The following is a 26015-nucleotide window of genomic DNA, read 5'->3' on the forward strand; positions in this document are numbered from 1 at the left end:
AAAAGTTTTTACCGATATAGCTGATGGAAATGCCATTTATCGATAAAATTTCTCATGTGTCGACATTATCTATTAGTATCGTTTAACTTTAGCACATAAATTCTTTATCGATACTTCAAATGTCGCAAAAAATTGTTTGGAAACACTTTTTGTCAAGAAAAGGGGCTTTAATCCCAGGAAAACAAATGTAGGTATTTTTATTGGGTTACAGCCATGTATCAATTCAAATTTCATTTAATTGTAATTTAACATAATCTTGTCGGTTAATAATGGCTTAATGACCGTCGGTTGTTGGTTAGGAGAAATAAAATAACCGAAATGAACATTTCCTCTAAAAGTTAATCAGAAAAATAATGATAGGCTAATACAACTGCACCTATTTATGAATAATGCTTGATGATCAAGTATCTAAATAGTCTATAACAAAAGTACAAAAAAACAACAACAACTCATGACACTTGTTAAAAACTATTTTATGCAGGCGTACAATTTAATAATAGCAAGGTATTCTATAGTCTTTGATAATAGGCTATAATACAGTTTTGTTTCAAATGGATGAAGAACAGGCTACTAGCCTATATAATTTACGAAATAGTTGAAATTATGTATGGAAACAGCTCAAGGGCAATTTTTTTTGCGATACACCAAAACTTATGCGACAATTCGTTTTTTTTAGGAATGACATCATCACGCACACCATTTTTTCGGTAAAAGGCCAGTCGGATGGAGACAGGCTGTAGAAAGCAAATTTCGCTGTTTTTTTTTACACACACACACACACACACACACACACACACACACACACACACACGAAGTAATGGTTTGTGTTAATCTCCCTCTACTGGAGAGGAGGGTGTGCGTTGTGCAACAGGCCTGTTTGCAGTTTTATGCAAGATTATAAAGTCCATGTTTGTTGATTAAAAACATTTTCAGAAAATATTCAGCAATAAACAATTCAGTCACTATATATTTTATTTACACTTTTTATAAAAGATCTCTATGAACACTGAATTTACCTTCATGATGGACTTGCACTCTTAAAAATAAAGGTTCTTTATTGAAGAACCATTAACATCCATGGAACCTTTTCACAGTTCTACCTAAATGGTTCTTATATAGCATCACTAGCCAGGTTTCCATCCAAGGATTCTTTACAAAAATTTTGTAGAGCTTCAAAAGTTTTTACCGATATAGCTGATGGAAATGCCATTTATCGATAAAATTTCTCATGTGTCGACATTATCTATTAGTATCGTTTAACTTTAGCACATAAATTCTTTATCGATACTTCAAATGTCGCAAAAAATTGTTTGGAAACACTTTTTGTCAAGAAAAGGGGCTTTAATCCCAGGAAAACAAATGTAGGTATTTTTATTGGGTTACAGCCATGTATCAATTCAAATTTCATTTAATTGTAATTTAACATAATCTTGTCGGTTAATAATGGCTTAATGACCGTCGGTTGTTGGTTAGGAGAAATAAAATAACCGAAATGAACATTTCCTCTAAAAGTTAATCAGAAAAATAATGATAGGCTAATACAACTGCACCTATTTATGAATAATGCTTGATGATCAAGTATCTAAATAGTCTATAACAAAAGTACAAAAAAACAACAACAACTCATGACACTTGTTAAAAACTATTTTATGCAGGCGTACAATTTAATAATAGCAAGGTATTCTATAGTCTTTGATAATAGGCTATAATACAGTTTTGTTTCAAATGGATGAAGAACAGGCTACTAGCCTATATAATTTACGAAATAGTTGAAATTATGTATGGAAACAGCTCAAGGGCAATTTTTTTTGCGATACACCAAAACTTATGCGACAATTCGTTTTTTTTTTTTAGGGATGACGTCATCACGCACACCATTTTATCGGTAAAAGGCCAGTTGGATGGAAACAGGCTGTAGACAGCAATTTTCACAAAGTTTTTTTTTTACGCATATTCTCTTTGTCGATAACAAAGCAGCACAAAAACTGGATGGAAACTTGACTGCAAACATGCTACATATTAAACATTTAGGGGAAAAATAGTATTAAAACAACAACAAATAATACTAACAGGCTTCAACCATATGATTTGGCTGGTGATATAATCATGATTTTTACACATACTGCAAAGTGAGCAATACTGATATCAAAACAAAGATCTTATGAATCGGACTAACATCACAGTGCATAAAGCTCAGCAGAAGAATGTGATGAGATACAAACATATATACATTTAATACATATAAATTACAAGCACTTTAATGATTCAAACACTGTCCCTTGTAGTCATATGACTCAGCAATGCAACAGCTGATGTCACTCTCTTCAAGCCTTATGGGATAAATCTAAGTCTTTGGCCTGTCTTTATTTAAATGATTATTAAAGACCACATCCAAGGACCCTGTTTACACTTGGTATTAAAATGTGTTTGTCGAGCCAATCACGAGTGGACAACTCTAAATGAAAAGATATTGAGAAGAATCCTCTTGGATCCTCAAATGTGTTGTGCTGACCTGCAGCTGGAGTGCTATTGCCTGTCCTGAGTCCATCTGTGCAGCTCTGGACAGTCTCTCCTCAGTGTCTGCTATGAGTAAATGGTGATGACCTCCCTGCTGCTACCTCGGACCAGCAGCACCCGGTCCAATCCCTCTGTGAGGACCTCCAGGAACTCCATGTCTGACCTCAGAGTGAAGGAGAAGTGTGGAGAACTGCTGTACATGAAGGTGACATTTAAGCTGTAACTCACTACGAATTAAGCTCTAAGTCTGAAAGAAAATGACAGACCATGTTATCAAGATTCTTTCCATTACGTATCACAGCCCGTTTTTAAGCAGACGTGTAACTGTCTGCATTCGGCTGATGAAAGGATACAATTCTCGTCTCCGCCCTTGTTTTTGGGTGGTCCTGGCATATTCAGCAGCACCAGTTGGGCTCCCTGGGATTTGTTGACTACAACCTCATTCAGTTTGACTGCAGTGTGCATTCTTCTCACGTTAGTCTGATCCCTGTGAAAAATTCAGTCATTCACATTTAGCATTAAGACTTAGCGGTTAGAGTTTTGGGAAACATGAACGATAGTATATCAGTTGTACATAATGTATGAAAGATAAAAAACAACTCAATATGCACATGAATGTAAAGTAGAAGATCAATCACAATTTAGTATTCAAATGATGTCATACTGGCCTAATGGTGAGCATTAGGCCAGTAGATTTCTTCTTTATGCTTTTTTAAGATCAAAAGAAATCATAAAATAGCTTACCAGTATATATTTTTACATACATTAACACATTTGGAGTAAGTAATATTTTTTTTAATGGTTCTGAAAGAAGTCTCTCACCAAGGCTGCATTTATTTGATCAAAAATACAGAAAAACTGTAATACTCAGAAATAGTATTGCCATTTGAAATAACTGTTTAAAAAAATATATATTTAAAGTGTAATTGATTTCTGTGATGGCAAAGCTGAATTTTCCTGAATACACACACACACACACACACACACACACACACACATGGTGAGACCATGTTTTTTCTCCCTTCAAAATTGATGAACAACATTTTTGTTTTGCATTTATTTGAACAAAGCATTTATTTAAAATAGATTTTTTGTAATAACGTAAACGTTTTTTACTATTAGTTTTGATCAGTTTAATGCTTCTTGCTAAATAACAGTATTCATTTCTTTAAGAAAAAAATACCTTGCTGACTCCAAACATTTCAATATTAGTGTATGTTTGTAGTTAGTAGTGTATGTCTGAAGAATTAACTGGTAAAGTACTGCAGCTTTAGTAGAGATTCATACTCAATTGTTTACTGCATTATGAAATGAATGAATATATTTTATTGTATTTCCTTCAAAATTCTTTGAAACATGACAGGGATCCATTGCTCAAAGGCTGATATCTATATCTTAAAGACTTATATTCTTACATTCTTAAAGACAGTGCAGGATTCAAGGTTGAGTGATAGAGATGTGATTTTTTTTTTTAACTATTTTTTACTTCTTCAGAATTTTCTTCTGATGTTTCTTAAATCCTTATCTTTGCAAAGGATTACAAAAAAGAACTATCTAGAAAACAGATAAGCCTGAATTATCCATACAGCCCTAGATAAGTGAAATGTAAAATGAATGTACAATTCATCCATATGTTAAATGTTAAGTATGCGTTAATAGCCAGAAACAGATGTCAACAGCATCAATAAACAAAACACAACATAAAAACTTGTTACACTCTTAATTAATACAACTAATGGCCAATAATCTGCAGCTTAGCACTAAAAATAATACATACCATCATACTAGCTGACTAACTGCAGGTGTTATCTCAAGCAAGCACAAAGTTAGTGTTGAAACACATGCAAACAGAAACATCTATGTCACAATGCTTCATGCTGACACATGCCGTGACTGTGACTCAAGCAGGCCACACACAGAGACACACACCAATTCATGCCGCATGTTTAGTGTGACACACATGCAACACATCCTGTTTATATCTACTACTGTAACACAGACCAGACAACTAATACAGACTCTTAAGCACACAAACTGCTTGCACAAGAGTCAAAGAAACTTACAGATTCTCCCACTCTCTGGAAGGACAAAACAAAATGTCTTAGCATGAAAAAAGCCAACTTTTTTATTTTGAAACATGATAAAACAGATTCAGATGAACTGCAAAATTGACTTTATTGATGTACAGTCTTTATTGAACTTACGGTTTCATATTGAAGATGTCCCGCACAGTCATGTGAGCTTCCCGATGGCGGTTTCTCTCACTACTCAGCTTCTCTTTAGTCCAGGTCATATGGACCCGGTCAGAAGTTGGCGTGGCCTTGTCGTTCAGAGTGGCATGTGACTTAGTGTTCCTGTCATGAATCAGCTGAGCCTGAAAGAGCAAGACACACTCGTTTTACAACAACAAACTCCATTAATGTTCACTGAAAATGCCACTGGATAGCAGACTGGCAGAACCTAGATAGACAAACTTTGTTAAAAGACCCACTGAAAATATCAGCTTGGGCCAAGGAAATTTCCTTGGTGGTCCAGGCTGGTTTATGCTGGTTTGGTGTGCTTGCTGATCAAGGTGGTTGACCAGGGAAGCCTTACTGGATAAGCTACCACCAGCACATCAGTTATGCTGATCTTTTCAGCAGGGAATGAATGTTGTGGGAATGTTGCGATATCCACAAACTATGGATTAGTAACTAGACTGACCACGGAGTAAATAACCAAAAACTCTTCAATACATAAAACAAAAGTAAACAAACAAATACACTACTGCTCAAAAGTTTGGTGTCAGTATGATAAGAAATTAATACTTTGAATCAGAAAGGATGCACTAAATAGATCAAAAGTGATATTAAACGAGATCTATAATGTTCCATAATGTCTCTCTTCTGTTTTTGAACATATTCATCTAAGAATTCAGAAAAAAAAAAAAACACATTCACTGTTTCCACAAAATTAATCACATTTTAATAAATATAAGAAATGTATATTATATTATATTATCAGCATTGGTAATTAAGACATGTTTCTTGAGCACTAATTTAGCATATTAGAATGATTTCTGAAGGATCATGTGACACTGAAGACTGGAGTAATGGTGCTGAAAATTCAGCTTTGCATCACAGGAATAAATTACATTTTAAAATATATTCAAATAGAAAACCTTTGTTTTAAATTGTAATTATATTTCACAATATTGCTGTTTTTACTGTATTTGGTGAGCTTTTTTTTTTTTATCTAACCAACCCCAAACTTTTGAATGGTAGTGTAGTTTGATTAAATAAACAATCTTAAAATAAAGTAGAATAATTAGTGGAGTTGCAAACATTTTCACTAAAAACTCAGTATCGAGACACTCTCATGCTCCATAATGACATGCAGACATGCTGTAAACAAACGAAACTATGACATTTTCAGGGCCACAGTCATTTCATTGCCATGCTATGCTTATTGCTAAATAATAAGGAATTTTCAAATTTATGAGGTAAAAAACATAGCAGAATTATAGTTGCAAAAGGCAGCCATTGGTGAAAGCTGTGGCTCTGTCATGTCTCACAATGAGAAAGGATTACTGCTTTTCCACAGGGGCTTGTGTCAGAGATGGTGCCCAATCTGGAAGCGAGCTGCGCTTTTACACACAAAAATCCTGGTCTCAAACAAGAGGACCAGTGATGTCAGTGGGCACAACTTCCACAGCTCCCAAGTCACCGGCTCCAGCGCAGGCACCAGCCACAGTGGAAAAGAGCTAGTTTGGATGGAATGGTTCAGGAGAGGTGGACAGGATGGTTATCTGGTGCTAGTAGCGTTGACAGAGTAAACATATAGGATCAGTAAGAGGTAAACCCCTGAGCTACCTCCTCGTCCAGAATTATAGTTGGCACTTGAAACTTGTTGCTTTGAGTTGGTTTCTCTCTGCAGGGCTTCCTCCTGATGGAACTCCGGGATTCATCCGAGATGCTTTGAATCTGGCAGTCGCCACATTGTAAATAATCCAAAATTGTTAAGTAGGAGGAAGAGGCCTCATGTTAAACAGAATCCTAACAATGCCTTGAAACTGGATCTAAAACTTATGACTCTGTATGAAGTGTATTGACTGCAAACACATTGATTTATACCCCATACAGTCCCATAATAACCAGACAGCAATAAGAAAAGAATGGATTGCTGGAGAAATATTACCTCTCTCCCTCGCTCTGTCTTAGAAAGCTGCATCTGCTTCAGCATCTGAGAGCGTTGCTCCATCACAAGGGTCTTCTCATAGGTGAAGGCCGAAATATCGCCTGCATGCTACAAAGATATTGACATAACTAAAAGTTAAATTCCAGTATCTTGCAAACATTTCACCACACATAGTATACTATACATATCTTTTAGTTATCAAAATGTGATTCATTTATTAAAACGTAAACTTATTCATTATAAAGATTTATTATTAAACATTATTAAATATTATTATTTTTAATATTTTATTATTCTTATTATTATTTTTAATATTATTAAAAATTGTATCTCACCATTTCCACAACTTCCACCTTTGCATCAAGACGCAGATGGTACAAGAACATCTGTAGGTCTTTCTTCATCTGGATGCTGTTGTCATCCATCTGAGCCACTGTGAAGATCCTCATCTTACACCTTCTCCAAACCTATATGATTTCAGAGAGAGAAAAGCACTGTCTGATAACTATTGGTAAAAAAAGATCAGTTTTCTGTATCAGATATTGTGTTACCTTGTGCTGGCGGAGCAGGAACGGAAGAAGCATGAGTAGACCACCATCATGGACAATCCACCAGACATCAATGGTACCCTCAGCTAACCGGTCCTGGTTTGTGGGAAATGTATCAATGTTTTTCGCCACTAACAGGGCCTGGTGGGCAGCTGTTGTCTCTCTGACGGTTTCTTTGGGACAAATCATTTTAATTTTTACTATTTTATATTATTTACTGTACTTCACTGTTTTCACAAATACATTTCACAAACTGATCTAAAATGATGTGGAATTATTGTAACATTGCAGCGTTTTTGGAACTTTGAGATCCAAAGCCTACAAAAATTCACTCAAAATAAAGCTCAACTACAGTCTTAAGCCTTATAATCTTCATTAATAATCCATGACCTCATTGCCTTAAAATGATTATCTGACTTTATGGCAGCTTAGTATCAGAAAATGACACATGCGCACCGATGAAGTTCTTCCAGGAGAGGGAGCTCTCGGCTTGTTTCCAGTTGGCGGGCCAGGCCATCAGCACTGCATTGTGTTTCATGCCACCCAGGCCTGCAGACTGGATCAGGTGAGAGAAACCATCCCGCTGGTTAGAGGACACTACCACATGACAGAAACCCTTCGTTTTCTCCTTTGCCATGGCCGCTTTGATATTCTGTGAAGAAGAAAAAAACAAAAACAAGGTAATGTTAGTAAGTTAACAATGTTGAATATTTTTCAGTTTGACATAAGTATGGTAAATACAATATGTACTGGAGCTGACATAAGCTGAGATACGTACAAATGCTGTTAGAAAGGCAACATATGTCTATATTTAATCACTACTAATCCCTGAACTTTAACAAAATGACAAAAAATTTACTACAGTGTAGATTAAAATTTGTTTTGTGACTGTCATACAATGTCACCATAAGCCATAACTTATTACAAGGACTTTCACTCTTGAGCAATCTGCAGTTAAGTGTCTTTCTCAAGGGCACAATGGTCATGGCATGTTTTTTGCAAGGTTTGAGCCAGCAACCTTCTGTTAACCAAACCAGAGTAACCACACAAATGAACGCCATAAATTGTGAAATTTCTATGTGAATTCTATACTATATTCTTATGTACTATAAGCCCTAAATTGACTAATTTGTCAACATAAAATATTGCCAGCATTTTCAAATGGGGCCATTGTAGTGATGTAGAAAAGCCCTTGTTTGTTTTACTTTTTTTTTTTTTTACATTTGGTGGTGCATTTATTATTTTCTTATGGTTGTAAGCTGTTCTGAAGGGCAATGTGAAAAAACTCAAATAGGAAAAATTACAAAATTACTTTTCATTTTTTTCCATTAACATTTGCTGACAGTAGTTGTACAGCAATTACTTCACCCTTGAAGTCACTGGATTAGAGAATGTGCCAGGGGTTCCCAAACGATTTTAAGTTAATATTTCAAAACATTTAACAACACATTGACATGTTCATTATTATTATCATTATTAGTAGCAGTAGTATGTTTTAACTGTAATTATACCAATCGAGACAGATATTTATTATAGCTGTAAATTTCAATTATACTGTAAAATAAAAAACATAATATTTGATCATTTTAATAATGCACCGTGCGTTTCATTTATGAACCACTGTTTGGGAAACCCTGGAATACGCAATAAACTCAAAGAATGCTATTGAGTTGTCAAAGCCAAAAACAAATTGGCTTTGCTATGAAAGACAATGAAGCTTGGCTTTAACTGTATGCCTTTACCTTTTCAGAGAGCTTCGCATCTGCCTCACGAGCCATGTAGGTGCCCTCCAGCACTGAGCAGACGATGGTCAGGCCTTTCCCAGCCTTCAGCTGTGAGGTAAAGGAGAGCAGACATGGATGTTTTACCCCCAAGTCAGAGTCCAACTTTAGGAGCACCAGCAGCTGAGGTCTGGAAGATGAGTTACATTTGAAATATTTGTCTTAGATTCTGTCAAGTATGAAGAAGCTTATACAGCACTGGATTCTTCTGGATGCTCACCTCCAGTTCTTGGTGTGAGGTGGCGCCTCCTCCAATTTTATTAGGGCATATTGGGCTGCATTAAGGGATAATCCTCGAATCCCGTCTCCCCATTCCTTCTCTGCCCTGAGGGGAAATAAAATGGGGAGTTAATATATTTTTTACATTTAGCTTTAAAACACTATGAATATGACGGACACTTGCTTACCCTCTGTATTCAATGTACTTGTAGATGCATCCAGAAAACAGTATGGCAACCAAAGCATAGTACCAAGATGAGACAAACATAAGGGACAGACTCAGGCTCATCCCAAGAAAAGATAGGGACCTGCAGACATTTAAACAAATCCAATGGTGCATTTAATGGTAGTTCACACAATCAAACATTAACTCAGACTGGTCCATTCTACCTCAATTTACATGCAGATGGAACTAATAGGTATTATACGACACTTGTTTGGTTAATGAAAAACCAATGTCCATGTAACAGCATGAATTTGAAAGCATGTAGCAGGACAACAAAACATGCCCTTCCCACAAAGCTGTTGCTTGTTGAGGAAAACTGGCCCCTCGACTGAGCTTGGTTTTCTCCATTTTTGTCACCAATGGTGTTTGGGTTCCTTGCCACTGTTGCTTTTATTATTGAATTGACCATACTGACATTGTTGGATGTGATCTGGGCTGGTTGCATAAACTTTTTAGACTAGTCTTAAAGTTAATCATTTCTTTAGTCAAAGTCAGTTTCAAAAAGGTAGTAAAAGGTCTAGTTAAGACAGTCTTAACATCGTGACTATGTTTATGAACTGAAATGATGACATCACTGTTTTCTACAGGACTGCTTTAAAGCTGAATTAATCTACTTTCATAACTGATGATCTTTACACAGTTATTGAATTGAACTGAATCAACACTGAACTGACCTCAGCTGAACAAAGACACTATTATTTTTCTTAGAGCTGCTTTACAGCCGAATTGATCTCTGTTTGCACTTTTGAATCATTATTTTCCTATTTATCCTTATAAAGCTGCTTTGAAGCAATCTGTATTGTATAAAGCGCTGTATAAATAAAGGTGACTTGACTTGTTGCTCGAATAATCATAAAGTGTTACTTACCAGTGGTAGAACTTGAATCTTGGCCTCCAATTTGGGGTGCGTAGAAGTGTTTGGACAGCACAGGCCAAGTTTACAAAGAGGTAACACATCAAGAAAAGCCTGCAAAGTAGAAATTGGAAGCAGGGTTATTATAGTTAACTACAATTAAAACTAAAACCATAAAAAAAAAAAACATTTTGTTAATTGAAATAAAATAAATGTTAACTGATTTTTTTTCATTTAGGTTAACTCATACTAAAATTTCCCAAAATAACAATCTAAAACTGAAATAAAAATGGATAAAAACTACACTACCAGTCAAAGGTTTTTGAACTGGAAGATTTTTTAATGTTTTTTAAAGAATTCTCTTCTGCTCACCAAGCCTGCATTTATTTGATCCAAAATACAGCAAAAGCAGTAATATTGTGAATATTAAGTCGTATGTCATTGTGTGATTGCATCTCAAATATATTTAAGCACTTAAATTAGTCAAGCAATGAGTATTTCAATGCAATTTTGCATTGTTTACATTTTGACATTTTAAAAGTTTAAAGGGGTCATATGATGCGATTTCAAGTTTTCCTTTCTCTTTGGAGTGTTACAAGCTGTTCGTGAATAGATAAGATCCCTAAAGTTGCAAAGACTAAAGTCTCAAACCCAAAGAGATATTCTTTATAAAAGTTAAGACTGGTCCACGCCCTCCTAAAAAGCCTCTTTTAAACACGCCCCCACATGTCCACGTCACTGTGTGGGAAGATTTGCATAGCACCGCCCAAATGTTCACGCAAAGAAAGAAGGCGTAACTTTATTGTTGCTGCCACCGCCGTCGCCATGTTGTGAAGACGCTGTGTGTTTCGTTGCGAAAGCGAAAATACTTTGTTTGGCCTTCCAAAAGAGGACATGATCATAAGTGGTTAAGCTGTATTTACAACGCTTATTGTTCAACACAAATATTCAGATGTGTGCAGCGCATTTTATGGAGGACAAGGACTGTTTCCTGGGAGAGTAGGGCGTAACATTTCCATCACATGCTTGAGGAATTTGGCCAATCACAACATACTGGATAGCTGGCCAATCAGAGCACACCTCGCTTTTCAGACCGATGAGCTTTGTAAAAATCGACGCGTTTCAGAAAGGCGGGGCATAGAGGAGAAACAATAATGTACAGTATGTGGAAAATAATGTGTTTTTTGAACCTTAAACCGCATAAACACATTTCATTACACCAAATACACAAAATAATGTTCTTTTTAGCAACATCACAGTCAAATTTCACAGATTTTACCCCCCAAGTCAGTACAAAGCAGAAGAAAAAAAGATTCCGTCTGGGTCTAGTTATGTCACAAAGTAAAGATGTAAACGCAAGGAGAAAACACTCACATTGAGAGGATGGGAGCAACATGATCCAGGGAACCAATGAGGATCCCAATCTCACAGATTGCTGCAGTTAGGAGTAAGGCCCAGGTTGGCTCACCGTTAGATTTGCTATGACCAAACACCTACCAGTAAGAAGTAGGACATGTTAGTCTTCATAGTCAAGTGCTTTGCGAACTTTCATTTCTTTCTTTCTATATATTTTTGTAAGTAAGAACAATTCAAACACACCTGTGCCTCAGGACATTTAAATGTGCCTTTACCTAATAAAAGATCACAGAAGGCAGGGCATGTTGTTACCTGTAAGAATGGCATGATGCCATCTCGAGCTATAGCCTGAAGGATCCTGGGAGCACCGGTGAGGCTCTGTAGCCCCGCCCCACAACAGGAGAAAAATGAGCCAATCACAATCACCCACGAAGATGGCCAAGCTAGTGTTGCAACAGCTAGAGTCCCTTTAACTGACTCGCCATACCTATTACGAAAGCAAGCATGCAAAAACAGGAAGAATATATTAAAACAGTGACTGCAGGTCTTATCTGAACTGATTTAGCAAGCATTTTTGTAAACCACTATTTATTTATTACCAAACAGCACTTACTTGTCTCGCAGTACCACACCTTCAATACATGCTCCAAATAACACCACACAGGAAAGGTCTGTTTAGCATAATTAAGGTATTCATCTGACTTGTCAAATAATTCATTATAAAATTGTTTACAAAACAAACTGCTTTAAATTCTTTCCCTAGAGGAGGGTCTCGAAGATCTCCAGACCTGTTCGACCCAGCCATGATTCCTGTGAAAATCAGAGAAAAACATTTAATGCATTTCTTTTAAAACACTTTTCCCACAGCAAATAGTTTAACTGAACTTTTCAATATTGTTGTTTGTTTTTTAAACCACAGTTTCTTTTAGTAGTGAAGCTATTTGATGTATTAGGCACAATGTCTTTCAATACATCAACAATATTTGATACAATGTTGCACAGAATCTCTCTTTTGACTTGGTTCCTTCTAAATAATCGGCCAAGTGGGTTAGAAAAATGTTCTTGAAATAGTTTGCAATTCCATCTGAATCATTAGCACAGATCAATCACACTTTGAATCATTTGAAGAGGTTTCTCTCTCTATAAAACCAAAAGAGTACTCAATGAAGTGAATATTTACCCACAATTCACTGAAACCAAACCTGCAGATGAATCCTAACGTTTGTAAGCGAAGGAGGTAAAAAAAGTTCTGTTTTTAGTCATTTGTAGCCAAAACGGTATCAAAAAACTATGAATACATGGAAGCACAAGTAACATTGTGAAGGGCTCATATACTGCTCACATTTTTGCTACTTTTGGCTTTCATAAACAATTGTTTTTACATAAACAATTGGAAAAGACACACTGTAACTATAAACTGTCTATTTCAGACACTGTCACACCCTACAACCTTATCACCTGCACAGAGAAACTGCCACTCAAAATACACACATAATGATGGACTTAAAGGAACACTCCACTATTTTTGAAAATAGGCTCATTTTCCAACTCCCCTAGAGTTAGGCATATTTAAAAGGCATAAAATTTAAAGGCATACTAGAGGATCGTAAAGATATTTCACTGGAACTTGATCTTCATTACATCCATTTTCTGTTTCTGTTCTGAGTTTGAATTCTTTATGCATTTATTTGTGTTCAACAGCAATTGTCATTTATGTATTCAGCTAATAGCTCTTGTTTTAGAGCACTGACATTTTTGCTACAATTTCATGCGAGTAAAAAATAAAAGCACACAATTTTTTTTAATGAAAATGTTGGCCTTCCAGTCACTTTTCCATGCTTCATGTGACTGTAGAGATGTTGTAATAATATGGTGATTTTTGTCATTTTGGAGCTTGAAAATTCACCTTTCTGCAGAAAAAAAGAAAATCATACTGGTTTAAAATACCTGTAACTGAAGGGAAGTAGATTCCAACCAGAAGGGTGAAGAAGGTAGTGATGTCATTGAGGATATAATATGAAATGTCATTGGTGTTATCTGAAGCTTGTTCTGAACTCTGTCCCTCCTTCTCCACTATCGCCCTGTATTGTCCGTAGTGTCCCCACATGTTATCTAGGAGAAAAATTAACACATAGTAAAACACTGAGCAACTGACTATTTAATTTTGTTATCATCATGAAATCTTGTGGTGTTCAACTAATTTCAAGTTAATGAGATTTGTATAGCTTGGCGTGTAGTTTTATTTGAGTATTCACCTGATATGACCCCGCTGAGCAAGCCAGGAACAGCTTGAATCTCTGTTAAATTGTTATTGGTGAAGTATTCATCACATGTTGCATTTTCAATGCCACCTTCACAAAAAAGCTTCCATAGTTGGGTGGGGGTGGTTACGTTGTTGATGAGCTCCGTCTTTAGACACTTGTCAAACCTAGAATTTTGCAAGGTGCGGTTGCCTAGCAGACAAACTCTGTTGATGTACAAAAGAGACCAGTAATGTAATCGTGTTCAAATAATATGCTCCATCATATTCAATATATTGTAAACTTTTAAACATTGTAAATTAAGCTGTAGCATATTTTAATCAAATACTAAGCCGTAGGCTTTTCTAGACCCATTTAGACAAATAAATAAATAATAAATTACAATAAAATAAAAAAAATGAAGTGTCCAGAAACTTGCAGATGTAGTTTTGTTGTAATGTCACGCCAGGTAGCCCAGGCCAGAATCCTATATAATTGAATCATATATAATTCGTATATAACATCATGGGCATCATGAGAACAGTTTTGTTGTAATGTCACGCCAGGTAGCCCAGGCCAGAATCCTATATAACTGAATCATATATAATTCGTATATAACATCATGGGCATCATGAGAATTTGTTACCTTGCTTCCTGTTAGTGGAACGATTTTGCCCTCCACTGTGCTGCTTTTTAATTATTTTTCATCATTTTGAATTCACATGTAGTTATTTGGGTTTATTGTTCAAAATATAATGTAAACAATATAACGTTTTGTAGACTAATTGCATGTCATGTTTCCGACTTGAATGTGAGACATAATAATTTATACACTTGAACGCAGCATAATGTTTTATGCTGTGTAAAGTTAAAATGTCCATGTAAAAAAAATCACAGCACTACTCACGGAGAATTGGGAGGCTTGATGGCAGATTGGATGACCCCTGCATAGATGGCCATAATTGACAGCATTACGCAGGACAGGAAGACCAAAGCCAACTTGTTGACATATTTCACTCCAACAAACACTACCAGAGTCATGATAACTAAACAGCATGTCCCATAAATGCGCATGTTATTTTGCATTCCAGTTGGCTCTCCAGTCTCTGCTTTAAACACAGCAGCATTGGGCATTATGTATGTCTGTAACAGGGTATGAAAGGAGAGAAAGGGTTATTGTTATCATACTAAGGATGCATAAGTTAATGTGATTTTTGAGGTTATGTCAAGAGCAATGAAAAGCTAAGTTAATGATAGAATCTGCTGACTCGTGTTAGTTCAGTGCTGACACAAGCTCTTCTGTAGTGCTGAATGAGTACTGTTTTTGTTTGCCAGAAATTGTTAATGTTGGTCTGTAAGTTTTGACTCACCAAAAAAATTTCCATGGTTCCTAGTATGTACATAGAACCTGCAAATGTGGTGCCCAGGTAGAAACACAAACCTACTGCTCCTCCAAACTCTGGGCCTAATGCTCTGGAGATCATGTAGTATGAACCACCAGCTAAAGTGGGAAGAAAAGAGAATCACGCTGACTTAAAAACAATTATGGAGTCAATAATAATAAAAATAATATATAAAAGAGTGACATAGCAGATTGAAATCATACCAGGCACTACACCATTAGTCGCAATGGCACTCATTGAAATTGCAGTCAGCATGGTCTAGAGATAAGAAAAAAGACAGATGTAAAACAGATAAATATTTTGTTAAATGTGAGTCGAAAATATATTATCAAAAAGGCTATAAGAATACCTCACAAACGTATGTAGACACCCAAAGACAAAACCTATAAATGCTTGATGCAAGGTTATTAAAGTCCTTAATTTTTAATTACATTTTATTTATTTTTTTATTTCATTTTATAAATGTTATTTCTATTGGCAATTAGTTTTTTTCAATTTACTTCATTTTTTGTTAGAATTCACCTTTAGTTTTAATTGTTACAGAGCTTTCCAGTTTTACTTTTAATATTTCAGGGCTGCCAAAGTCAATGTTCAAACTGTATCTTTTAAAAATGTTTACCACCTGTGTGGATGAATGTGGTTTGAGGTACCAGTGTACACGGATACAGGACAATCTTAGCAAAGCAAATGAACAAATAAATAACCATTTTTGTGGGTTGTTAACAAACTGTCAGCAACAACAAACTGTCAGCTTCCTGCTACCCACAGCTACTTTTCTCTGTGTACGGATATGTCTTGACACGCATGGGAGAATTACACATGTAGTTTCTTGAAAAATTCATTCTGACAGCTCTAAAATATAAATTGTGCATTTAGGTAAAGGCATGGTTTGGAAGACAGATTTTTTTACACACTCAAAGATTTGCAAAGGTTTAGAGTTTTATACTCTAAACTGTGTTTAAAAGAAAAAAATATGATTTTACTTAATTTAATTACAACATAAAAAATTGTTTATTGCAGTCCTATTAGTTTTTATTTAAAAAACACACACAGTACCAGACTTTGAGTAGGCTAGTAAAGTTCTTCCGCACCTGACTTGGTAAAAAATTTCAAAATGGTCTCAATTTCAGCATTGTCATGAAACTGTTCTTAAGTCTGACACAAAGTCTGAAGCGCATAGTTGTCTAGAATGTCACTCTATAGAATCAAGATTTGTCACTGAAATCCGATGATTCGAGCCAATTCCGAGAATTATAAGGAAGTGTTGGGTTGACATACTTTTGGCCATGTCAAGAGTTTCATTTCTTTGTGTGACAAAACTGTCAAAACTGACAAAAAGGCATTTTTTTATTAAGTGATTGAAGAAATGGCTTCATGTTTCTTTTCCCACCTGGATACACTAGGTTAGTGAGTCCAAAAAAAAAGTGTTTTTCAATTGAAAATGGAAAAAACTCACGCAAGAACAGCACATGAAGACGATAGCAAGGGCCTCCACGATTCCCGCGGTACCCACTATCCATGTGAGCCGCAGGAAAAGAATCACACCCAGAATGTTCTGCATGCAGGGCAGGAACACACCTATAAATGTGCCCATCTGAGGGCCCTTCAAACAGATTGACACATAAAACGAAAACATTTCAGTTATGTAGGACAAACTGAGATACCAGCAAAATGTCTGCAGAAGCTGTGAATTCAATGCGTGTTTGAGAGTCTTTTAACCATCTCGGTGCGAGTCAGTTTGGAGACTCACATTTACGGTGACCCTCTGAATCCCATCCTCACTCTCCGCCTCCTCGTGCTCGACGGCCCCCTGGGTTATGTTGGTGTAGTTGGCCAGTTTGTTGAGGAGAGATGACACCATAGGTGTGCTGTCCATCTCATCCTGTGAGTAAAGACACGGAGCAGCCAAATGATTTAATACATACAACATTGAATTGTAATTTAAAGACACTATATAAACAAGGTGAAGTATTTTATTTGAACAATGTTCTCAAACAGTGATAGCTGATGCACAAAGATGAAAGGGTTAGTTTTAAAGGGGTCATATGACTCTCTTTGGAGTGTTACAAGCTGATTGTGCATAGATAAGATCCCTGAAGTTGCAAAGACTAAAGTCTCAAAACCAAAGAGATATACTTTATCAAAGTTAAGACTCTGCCACGCCCCCCTAAAACGGCTCGTTCTAACACGCCCCCACATATCTACCTCACTATGTGGAAATATTTACGTTCATATTAAATATGTTCACGCAAAGAAAGAAGGCGTGGTTTCAGTAACCGCAGTTAGTGTTGAAGCAGCCATGTCAGTTAGCCTACCTCATAGAGAGCCATATTCTTGCCATAGATGCTGTCATCATGATCTGTACTGATTAAAGAGCTGGTTTCTCTGGGAGTCTCGTCACCTGGCAAATGAGAGAAAACACAAATATGGTTTAAATCAGAGACAGGTTGATTTTTAGGCTGGAATACGCTATACCATTTTTAAAAACTCCAAACACAACAAACTCACGCAGAAACATGCACCTCATTGTTAGAAGATGCATAACAAATGAAAACAAACATTCTAAAATCTGCTCAAAATATCAGGTATGTTTGATATCCTGTGGCTGGATGGACATAGTCTGAGAGTCTGTGACATTCTCTAACTTTCAGCAACTTCTCTAAACTGCAAATCAGGTTGAAAATCTCAGCAAAATGCATGTAGTGTATTTAGTCTAAATTAGAGCTTCATCTGTTTTGTTTTCAGTGTTGTTAGCTTTGGACCAGACATAAGTACAAAAAATAATAAAAGTGAAAGTGTTAACTCAACTTGACAAGACATGTTTGTTCTGGTCTTGGGAAAACATTACAAAACTCACATTTTCCACATCACTCCTCATCTGTTATTTTGGTCAAGAAATGTAATTGAACCCTTTCATTTACTAGACACTGTTGAACACATGGTTCATGTTGTCATCTTTGAAATAACCCAAAAAGTGTTTAATGCCAGTATATTGTTTAATATGCCATGATTGTTTGCATTCACCAAGCCAATATTTGCAGCAAACAAGCACAAGATATTTTTCTAAAAGATATTTGAGAAGGTGAAATACAAAGTAGATCATCCAGATAATTTTTTTTCTGTCCAGAAGACACTCAACATGTGTTCCCTCAAACTAGGCCTCATTATATGGTTTTTAATGTTTTAATCCGTTTATATCTTCTTAAACCTTCACAACAGCAGATTTATGTCTACTGCACACCTCTGCCTTAATGTAAGAAACATATGTTGACGGTAAAAAATAAAGTGAAACATTACCAATGTATAGGCTATATATCTAGATCAAACAAGCATTTTTCCAGTATGTGAAATTTCAAATGTTCAACATTACAACATGATTTAAAATCAGCTTACTCTTGCCATTGTAATGATCTTTTGATGATCCATATCAATGAGATCCTAACTCACCTAATGTCTCTACATTCAAACCTTCTTCACACTCCATGCTGAGAGGGAGACAAAGGCGAAAGAGTAAGAACGCTGTGCCTCAGGAAATTGCTGTACAGTCTGCTCTAATGCCAGTCTGTCTGTTGAACCACAGTTCAGTAGTCTTCACTTAGTCTTCTCGACTTGTTGCAAGCAACGCTAGACAAACTCTTTAGATTTGTCAAGAAGGACGGTGGTCCATGTGAAGGAGAGCAGCCGGTCTCTGTGTTCCAGCAGTTGTCCAAGTCTCCTACCTCTCATATCTGATTGTCTCTTTCTCTCACTTCTTCACTTGGTTTTTATTCCAGTACATGCTTTATGTAGGTGATATCAGCCTCTCCCTGCCCTCCAGTTTGTTTTGTCCTCTCTGAGATTCAAAAACAGCATCAGACAGGCTCTGTCCTGTATTTCTTAAACCCTCTGTACTGGATCACTGACTGAGTGCGAGTCTTGAATGACTTCTTATCAACAGGGGAGGGGGTGGTTACAGTAAAGGCTTATTCAAAACCAGTTAAGTCAGCCGAAAGAAAATATGTGCAGAAAGAAAAACTGAAATCCAGTTCATCGGCATGCTAGACCTCATTTGTGTAATTTCAGAAACATTTCAAAGTAAAACTTAAGGAGTGTGTCCAGTGTGAAATTACTGAAGTGGGTATAATATGATTATGATAAACATTTAAAGATTTATATTTAACTAAATATTAGATGTGTAAATGAAAATGATTTATATTTTGTAGTTTTTAAGCAGTGACAATCAAACAAACTACTGAACAGATTTAAGACTGGACTCAGTGCTGCATTGAGGTACAGGTATATTGCTGCTGTTAGACAGACTGAGAAAGTTGATTTTAAAGTTGTATTAGTAAACTGGTAAAATATCTATTTCCCAGGCATGTGCTGCCATTGGATCTAATTTCACGTCTCTTTCCACAGTGAAAACAGGACAATAACAGAGGAGGTTCATTAAAAGCTTTCAAGGTTTCCGAAACATCCTTTTCCTGAGAATTCCTTCCGTGTGGCTTGTAAGTTGTGTTTATCATCCTGTACACAGCTAATTTTGTATATAAACAATGAAATCCCAAAGGGACTAATTTGCAGAGGCGGACAGTAACTAAGTACATTTACTTGAGTATTGTACTTAAGTAAATATATGTCTTTACAACTTTTACCTGTAATGGAGTAATATTTGACCAGCAGTATCTGTACTTTCACTCAAGTAATGGAGTTGAGTACTTTGTCCGCCTCTGCTAATTTGTGATGTTTTGGGAAAGCTAAGTTGGCATGCATTTACTGTATAAAGACTTGATTTTAAACGTATAACAGATTTGGCCAAATATAATATATATTTTTTTTTTTTTAAGTGTAATTTATTCCATTGATATATTTATGATATATGTATGATGTAGTAAGAATAGGGAGCACCTACTTGAGGAGGGGAAAAAAACATCAGTTTTATTCAGAGAGCAAAAGTGTTCAATTTAGTGCAAATGGTATTTATGTGGCCAAAAGATAAGATGAAATTCTGACAGCTTGTCATGTAAATTAGTTTTCATTCTAGACCTCCTAATAACACAAGATTGTATTAAATGCTTAGTTTTATGATCTCTGTATTTTGGCAATGCAATGATGATGATTGAGATATAAATGTTCCCCAAACGCCTTGTGTATCATATTTGATACTTGCATTTTAACATGATTTTTCATATAAAATGATGTATGGATAATCAAGTAAAACTAAGTTGTTTCAGTCCAGTAAATGGTGAAATAATAAAAAAATTTTCTTATGTTTACTTTATAAAAATCATTATATTTTTATGAAGTTTTCACATTAAAAAGATGACCTGAATAGGACATTTTTATAGTTGTATGTATGAACTATCAATCAGAGGGTAGAAGGCATGTAGAGCAGGTTTTTCATCAAAGTTCTGACCTTGTTAATTTATAGGAGATTCATGTACTCTACAATAGCGCTTTATAGGGTTAATGAGGGTTAAATGTTCATCTGATGCAGCCTATACAAAATGCCTTTACAGCCACTGGAAGGTTTTTTCACAAGCAGCATTTCATCTTAAAAGGGAAACAGCACAATTACACTTATTTTTGTCATGGAAAGTTTTAAATAGGCCAGTTAAAAGAAAGAGGACAAATTCCATAATGATGAGCAACAAGCTCTGCTACACACCCCTGTACACACATTAACACACATAAAAGAAAACTTATGGATTATGCAATTCTTATGTGAATGGATAACAATAAACTTTAAGATGATTACGCCTGTTCCAATAGTGTGTCAAGTCAGAAAATGAAGGAACATCGACCAGCAACTTCCTCATTTGATGTAAACAAAGATACAACAAGCAACAAGTAACATGACAAGAATCCTGATGCAATTTAAAATGCCCAAATAATGAACTGACATCTATTTAGTTCTTATTCAGATTCTGTCATTTACTCACTCTCATGCAGAGGCGGACAGTAACTAAGTACATTTACTTGAGTATTGTACCTATGTATTTGTTTCTTCTGCTAAACACAGAAGAAGATATTTTGAAGAATAATGGTAACCAAACACTTGAGGGTAGCTATTGACTTCTATAGTATGGAAAAAATACTATGGAGGTCAGAAACTGTTTGGTTACCAACATCCTTCAAAATGCCATTTTCTGTGTTCAGAAGAAGAAAGAAATTCATACAGATTTGAAACTTGAGGGTGAGTAAATGATAACAGAATTTTCATTTTTGGGTGAACGGTTCCTTTAAATTTGAATGGAATCCACAAAAGAAGGTTCAGAACGTCCAGGATAGAAGACATTGTGCAACTTGACTTTAAGGTTTCTTTTTTCTACACAAAAAAGTGGAACAACAAATTAAGTAATTAATCTAAAGAGAAACAGTGAAAGATGTCAGAGTAAAAGAGAAACAGGAAAATGAAGGGGGAAAAAGGCACCAGGAAACCACCAATTGTTTACACTCCATGGAAGATGATTTCACAAACACATGGCAGTGAACATGGCACACATTTGCTTCTGAGGATGCGCTTACTGTCAACAGACGCTTTTAAGAAAACCCAAGCCTTGCACAATAAGCCTTTAAAAGTTCTCCTCCTCTGTTTGCACATGTCCAGGCAGAATTTTTTTCCACAGAAAGCTCTCACCTGAATTGGGTCCCGCTACCGTGTATGGCTCGTCCTTGTCCTCTTCTTTCATTATCTCTTCATCGTAGTCTGGATTTGATATAGGGGTGTCCTCCACCGGCACCACTGTGAAGTTTGTGGGCATTTTCCCTCACACCATGTGCTCAGTGTTATATTCCTTGAGTCTTTTTTTCTCTGTCTCACCCCAAGTCTCCTGGGCTCGCCAGAGTTCGAAGTTCTCTGACTTCTTCACAACTGTTGTTCAGACGCGGCAGCCCATGTGATCACTCTCAACCAAATAAGGAGCTGTACACAACCCCTCCCTCGAGGAGCGACGGGCTGTTCTGTCCTGCCACAGAGTTTAGAGCTGGTGCTTCCTGTTTCGTGCTAACTGCCCTTCTCATTGTACCTGTGACGGCTGGGAGGGAGGTGATGGTTTGCCGTGTCAGTCATCTGAAACTGCCCAAAGTGATGGGAACAAAAGGCTAAACAATGTGGCATTCCTCAACCCCAGCCCAATTCCCTGTCCCACCCCCTCCTTACGTTCCTAGCCTCAAAGGAAATGTGTGCTACAATCATTCCATTCAGGAACCATTAGGACTGGAGAGGAATTAAAGCTTAAAATAACTGCATCGCTCCTGTTTCTCTGGAAAGTCTGTCACTAAAACTGCATGAATGTTTGGTGGACACCATCTTTTTGCACAGACTGTTGATAAGCCAAATTCTTCTAAAAAAATATGTGTGAGTTGGTTTAAAAAATAGGCCTTTAAAAAATAGGCCTAGACGATGAGTTACTCTGTTTTTTGCTTCAAGGGTGTGTGCACAAACATACCCTAACATGACTGATAGATGTCCACTTGTCGACAACGCACTTATCGGTCATGTGAACGTGGCTGATAAGGGTCTCAACAGTAAAACTTTGCTGACTTCACAGGAACAACCTGCATAGCAGCTATTCAGTGGCGGAGAAATCTGCTGTTGTGGCTACAAACTAGAGAATAAAAGTCGTCTGTTCTAGTGTTCTGTGGGGTCCAAGCAAATAAATAAATTCTCACAAATTGGTAAATATGGAGAAAACAGGAGCATTTTGGAATTTATCAGGTGTTCGCAACAGACTGTCTATATAATCTTGTTTTCAGTGAAAAAGAAAAAATTTTTTTTTTTTTTAAATGACTAGGTTGCCCTCTGTGGGTTGAAAGACCACAGTCCATATGTGGCCATATGTGATTGACTGTCTGTCTTTAACAGTCCAGCAGGTGGCAGCATACACAGTTTTTGAATAGACTGCATTTGGGCTCTTGCAGAAGTTTCCAACTGAAGCATGGAATAAAAGCTACAAAACCTCCTTAAGGTAAAAAAAAAAAATAATAATAATAAGATGTATGTTAAAAATAATATAATAGACATTTTGTTTTGAGAAATACACAAATAAGTTGAACAAAATATAAACTGGAGATGCTTTATTTAATGCATACTAACAACATTGTGAAGTTCAGTATGTCACTCTCCTATATGGAGTATTATAAGCTGTACATTGTATTTAGTCAGACAACTTTACCTGCACTGTGATAAGATTCTGATAAGAGCTTTGGATGTGTTTGAACTGAGCTCAAAGTTTTCTAATCTAAAAGTGAATGATTCAAAGTTATTTATTTATTTATTTTTTGATTGATTGATTGTAAACCAGGGACCGCCACCCACACTGTCAGACAACCCAACCTAAATCTAGTATGAAAATGCTATATTTTCTTGGTAACTAGGGCTGTCAGTGTCATGGTGAAGAAATTTCCCTTGCGGTGATTTGAGTGGCTATCGCAATATGTGATACTATCTATCTATCTATCTATCTATCTATCTATCTATCTGTGTGTGTGTGTGTGTGTATTGAGCTCATTGGTATATTAATATATGTTTAATAGTAAGTTTCTCGAATCTGACTGGACAAGAGGCTTTCCAACAGTGTTATTGACATCAGCAGTTTGAGGACTTGTTCCTGTGCTCATTTTACACAAGCTGTCAGTCAGTGCAGTTACATTATTATGCCAGGAGGTGGCGGAAAGTTACCGTCTTTTAAAAACCGCATCCTTCATGAATTAAACAAGACGTTGAAAATAGTTTAACATTAAAGCCACTTTGCAAGGTTCAATCTACGATCAACGCGTTACCTGGGTAATGCTGAAACTGATGTTTCACTTCATAGAGAACAATGCCATAGGCTGTTCAATACATTGAATATCGCAGACGCAGTGATGGGAAATCCCCTTAAACGCTGAAAGGATGCTATGACAAAGATATCGCTTTCATCTTCTGACAACTGATGGCAAACTGACTTTTTTCCACAAATACATGACTTGACCTGAAGAAGGACAGACGCAAGTAATCATGCATGCTCAGACAATCTCTCTCTCTCTCTCTAGATCTACAGAACATATGTACAAATCACAAAGGTACACAGAGTCTTAATGACATATAAAAGCCAGCTGGTGTGAAATATTACTCTATTTACTCTTGTTATGATTATTAACTTTCTGAAAATTCAATACACGTGCACTAAAACAAGACATAGCCTCAAAAAGAAAAAAAAAGAAAAAGTAGGCTATACTCAGTAGCGATATTAATATTGTGGTCACGACAGTCCTATAATAACTCTAATACAATAACAATTGTGCTTCATTTGTGTTGCAGTAATATGCATATTTTAATGTACTTTAAGCAAACAGCAAGATGGTAAATTTGATGTTGACAATAACTCCGGTCCAGGGGACCCACTGCTATGCACATTTAATGTCTGTCTTATCTGACACACACGGCTCAATTTATGAAGCTGATGATCTGAATCAGGTGCCCAGGACTGGAGTTGAGAGCTACTGCTTTAAAATTTTCAGTATCCATATACAGTATATAAATTTGTACATTTAAAACAACTTAAGAAATCTGCAGTAGCCTATACCCTCTTGGACCCCCAGTAGAAAACAATGGATCCAAACAAAGAATCTGTCACGATGTCGGTCAGTTCTCACCATGGACTACATTTCCCACAAGCCCCGCACCTGGAACTAATTAATTACACACACACCTGTTGTCCATCAGGAGCACTATAAATGTTGCTCACACACACACACTCACTGCGAAGTATTGATTGAAGTTTATGATTGTCTGTCTGGTTGCGACTGCGCCGTAAAGAGCATTTCCTGAGCCTTAGTTTAAGTCTAGTCTGTTCCTGTGTTTACCTTTTGCCTGTGTTCGACTTCGCTGTCACAATAAAGCTGCACTTGGATCCGACCCTGCCTTCTCATATCCTTCCCTCCGTAACAGAATAATTCGCCACCGAGGATCCAGCAGCCGTGTCTGGCCGCTCCGATTGAGGATGGAGTTGGCAAAAGAACTGGTCCGTCTACGACAGGGAGCACAAACCCTCGAGGACCATATCCAGACCTTTATAAACACTGCACACTATGCAGACCTGCCGGATTTTATGCTGATTGACTTTTTTGCTCATGGACTAAATGAGTCACTAAAAGCTCACCTTGTCCGGGATGGTCCTCGTGGATCACTGGCCCAATTTATGGATTATGCGCTTCTGGTGTCTGGATCTTCATTCACTGTGGGTGAGGCCGATCCCGTTCCTGTAATTGCGGCCCTTGCAGAGATTCATCCCGTCGCAGCTGAGGAACCAGAGCCGTGTCCGTCCATGGCTGTTCCCCTTGAATTAACCACAAAACGCCCGAGGTTGGTCTCCAGTGTGGAGGATCCCCCTCTGAGATCGGTGCGAGCGGCTGGTGTGTCCATGTTCTCAGCGCTGGTAACCCCTCTAAGCTCAGCGGCGGCGCCCGCTGTAGGAGAAGCCGAAGAGGCGACACCCGCTACGGACCTTCCAGAGGTGGCGGCCATTGCTGCAGAACCTCTCAGGGAAACGGCATATGCTCCAGCTCCCCTCACGGTGGTGAGTCCTATTCCTGAACTGTCTGCTCATCTGAATTCTACTGATAACTCTGATTTTGATCTGTCTGCCCATCCTGTCACGAATACGGAGGTCGTTTGTGAGCTCACTGACCGTCCTGTCACGGCTATGGAGGCCGCCTGTGAACTCACTTCCTG

The 26015-nt window shown here is 36.9% G+C and overlaps 1 protein-coding gene across 1 annotated transcript; it reads right to left on the minus strand.

Annotated features, from left to right (window-relative positions):
* Positions 1-954: 954 nt before the first annotated feature.
* On the minus strand, positions 955-22340 carry LOC107688522 (solute carrier family 12 member 7-like). Its single transcript, XM_016486214.1, has 24 exons — positions 21939-22340; positions 17635-17720; positions 17070-17201; positions 16776-16922; positions 15523-15577; positions 15287-15417; positions 14824-15059; positions 13932-14143; positions 13624-13788; positions 12415-12486; positions 12290-12347; positions 11989-12163; positions 11695-11813; positions 10336-10434; positions 9430-9549; positions 9243-9347; positions 8984-9152; positions 7698-7893; positions 7245-7414; positions 7029-7160; positions 6694-6801; positions 4722-4891; positions 2871-3004; positions 955-2675 (listed from the first exon to the last, which is right to left on the minus strand). Exons 1-24 carry the CDS (start codon positions 22060-22062, stop codon positions 2584-2586), a joined length of 3207 nt encoding a protein of 1068 aa, XP_016341700.1. The 5' UTR covers positions 22063-22340; the 3' UTR covers positions 955-2583.
* Between the last annotated feature and the right edge of the window lie 3675 nt (positions 22341-26015).

Source organism: Sinocyclocheilus anshuiensis, unplaced genomic scaffold (genome assembly GCF_001515605.1).
Source record: "Sinocyclocheilus anshuiensis isolate Anshui unplaced genomic scaffold, SAMN03320099.WGS_v1.1 scaffold329, whole genome shotgun sequence".
In the NCBI taxonomy this organism is placed as follows: Eukaryota; Metazoa; Chordata; class Actinopteri; order Cypriniformes; family Cyprinidae; genus Sinocyclocheilus; species Sinocyclocheilus anshuiensis.

Coding starts and splice junctions, on each gene's coding strand:
- LOC107688522 (XM_016486214.1), bottom strand. CDS start 22,062: ATGCCCACAAACTTCACAGTGGTGCCGGTGGAGGACACCCCTATATCA. Junction 7,415..7,697: donor CTCCTGGAAGAACTTCATCG/GTGCGCATGTGT, acceptor TTTGTCCCAAAG/AAACCGTCAGAGAGACAACA. Junction 6,802..7,028: donor AGGTGGAAGTTGTGGAAATG/GTGAGATACAAT, acceptor ATATCTTTGTAG/CATGCAGGCGATATTTCGGC.